The 1,339-nt window shown below is 42.4% G+C and overlaps 1 protein-coding gene across 1 annotated transcript in view; it reads right to left on the bottom strand.

Annotated features, from left to right (window-relative positions):
- Positions 1-507: 507 nt before the first annotated feature.
- nol9 (nucleolar protein 9) overlaps positions 508-1,339 on the bottom strand; it is a 25,584-nt gene continuing 24,752 nt past the window's right edge. Inside the window, exons 11-12 of the mRNA XM_015373127.1 lie at positions 1,055-1,188; positions 508-972 (exon numbers count right to left, since the gene is read on the bottom strand). Coding sequence (XP_015228613.1) covers positions 853-972; positions 1,055-1,188 — 254 coding nt within the window. The 3' untranslated portion in view covers positions 508-852. The remainder of the gene's footprint in view (positions 973-1,054; positions 1,189-1,339) is intronic.

Raw genomic sequence — 1,339 nt, 5'->3', positions numbered from 1 at the left:
GTGTACCTAATAAAGTGGCTGGTGAGTGGATATCACATATGTTGCTGCATGTATGCATGCTTGGTGTGAGGGATTTCTGCAGTCAAAGAGACAAAGCTAGCGAACGTGTACTGTGGCCATTTGTCCTGCAAAGTCAATAACTCGATGTAATCAGCTGGTTTTCATTAGAATTGGGGCCATTTAAATAAATAAAGTGGAATTCTGTTCTGTCAGAAAGAGATAAGCACTGTTCCAGAAAATGTTTCAGGATGAAAACGTCGTACTTCCGGTGGTTAATTTACCAAATACCGGGTAAATGTAAAAAGATCTCTGAATGTATAAATAAGTTGTCCTCTGGTTATTATAGAATTTAAAAACAATATTACTTTGAAATCTAATCTAATAGAGAAAAAACAAGGATGATGGGTGATCTTAGCCTGTGTAGAGAAATATCTGCTTTCAGCTGTTCGATGTGCTAACAAGCAAAATTGACACGACTGATTCAATAACACAACGAAAAATGCTCAGCAAAAGTAGTTTTTTCTCCCTTTGTTTATTATCTGGCAGGTTTTTAAGTTTTGGAATGTGACAAACAAAAGCTAAAAGAAAGTATCATGTTAAACAGCAACGTCCATGTGATAAACAGCAGCTTCTAGCTCCTTTCCAGAGTGAACAGCTGATAACGGTTATCAGAGCGTCTGAATTCCTCGGCGATGTTCACTAAGAAGATTGCAGTGAACCCCTCCTGTAGGGTCAAGGCTGTGCTGCAAACACGACTTCAGTTCTGGACATTCACAGCTTGGTGACGATCACCCCGACGCAAGACAAGTCGAGAAATGTAAAGGCGGACAAATCTAAGGCGGTGCAGCCAGGTCACTGCACTCCTTTAAGGCCTGGCCTCATCAGTCCCTTGAAGACTCGGATCTTTCCTGCACCGGTGAGGTCGAAGCTGTAGTCTGTCGTGACGTACGGCGTCTCGCCTTCAATGCCGGCCTGAAACAGAGATGAAGATTTCAGTTAAAACACATACAGATGTCAGCGCGTGATGAGCGTGCTGGATAAAACGGCAGCAGACCTGCGCAGTTAGGATGCATGAAGGCAGCGATATCTCCCCTAAGAGGAGACAGTTGACTTTTCTGAGGATGGAGGGATCTACAGGAGTCAGCAGGAAGTACAAACCTCGCGCCATGTCGATTCCTCGGATTACGCCTGGAAGACATGGCAAGTTTATTATAAAACACATTTCTGTTCTATGACAACTAAAGGTGCTGAGAGTTAGAAGGAAAGCAGAGGCATAGAGGAGATGAATAATTAGAGAGAAGGGAATAATTATAGTAAGGCGATTATATTAAAAAAGGAT

This window comes from Cyprinodon variegatus, unplaced genomic scaffold, assembly GCF_000732505.1.
Source record: "Cyprinodon variegatus isolate N-32 unplaced genomic scaffold, C_variegatus-1.0 Scaffold81, whole genome shotgun sequence".
NCBI classification, from domain to species: Eukaryota; Metazoa; Chordata; class Actinopteri; order Cyprinodontiformes; family Cyprinodontidae; genus Cyprinodon; species Cyprinodon variegatus.
This window is presented reverse-complemented; position numbering and strand designations above follow the sequence as displayed.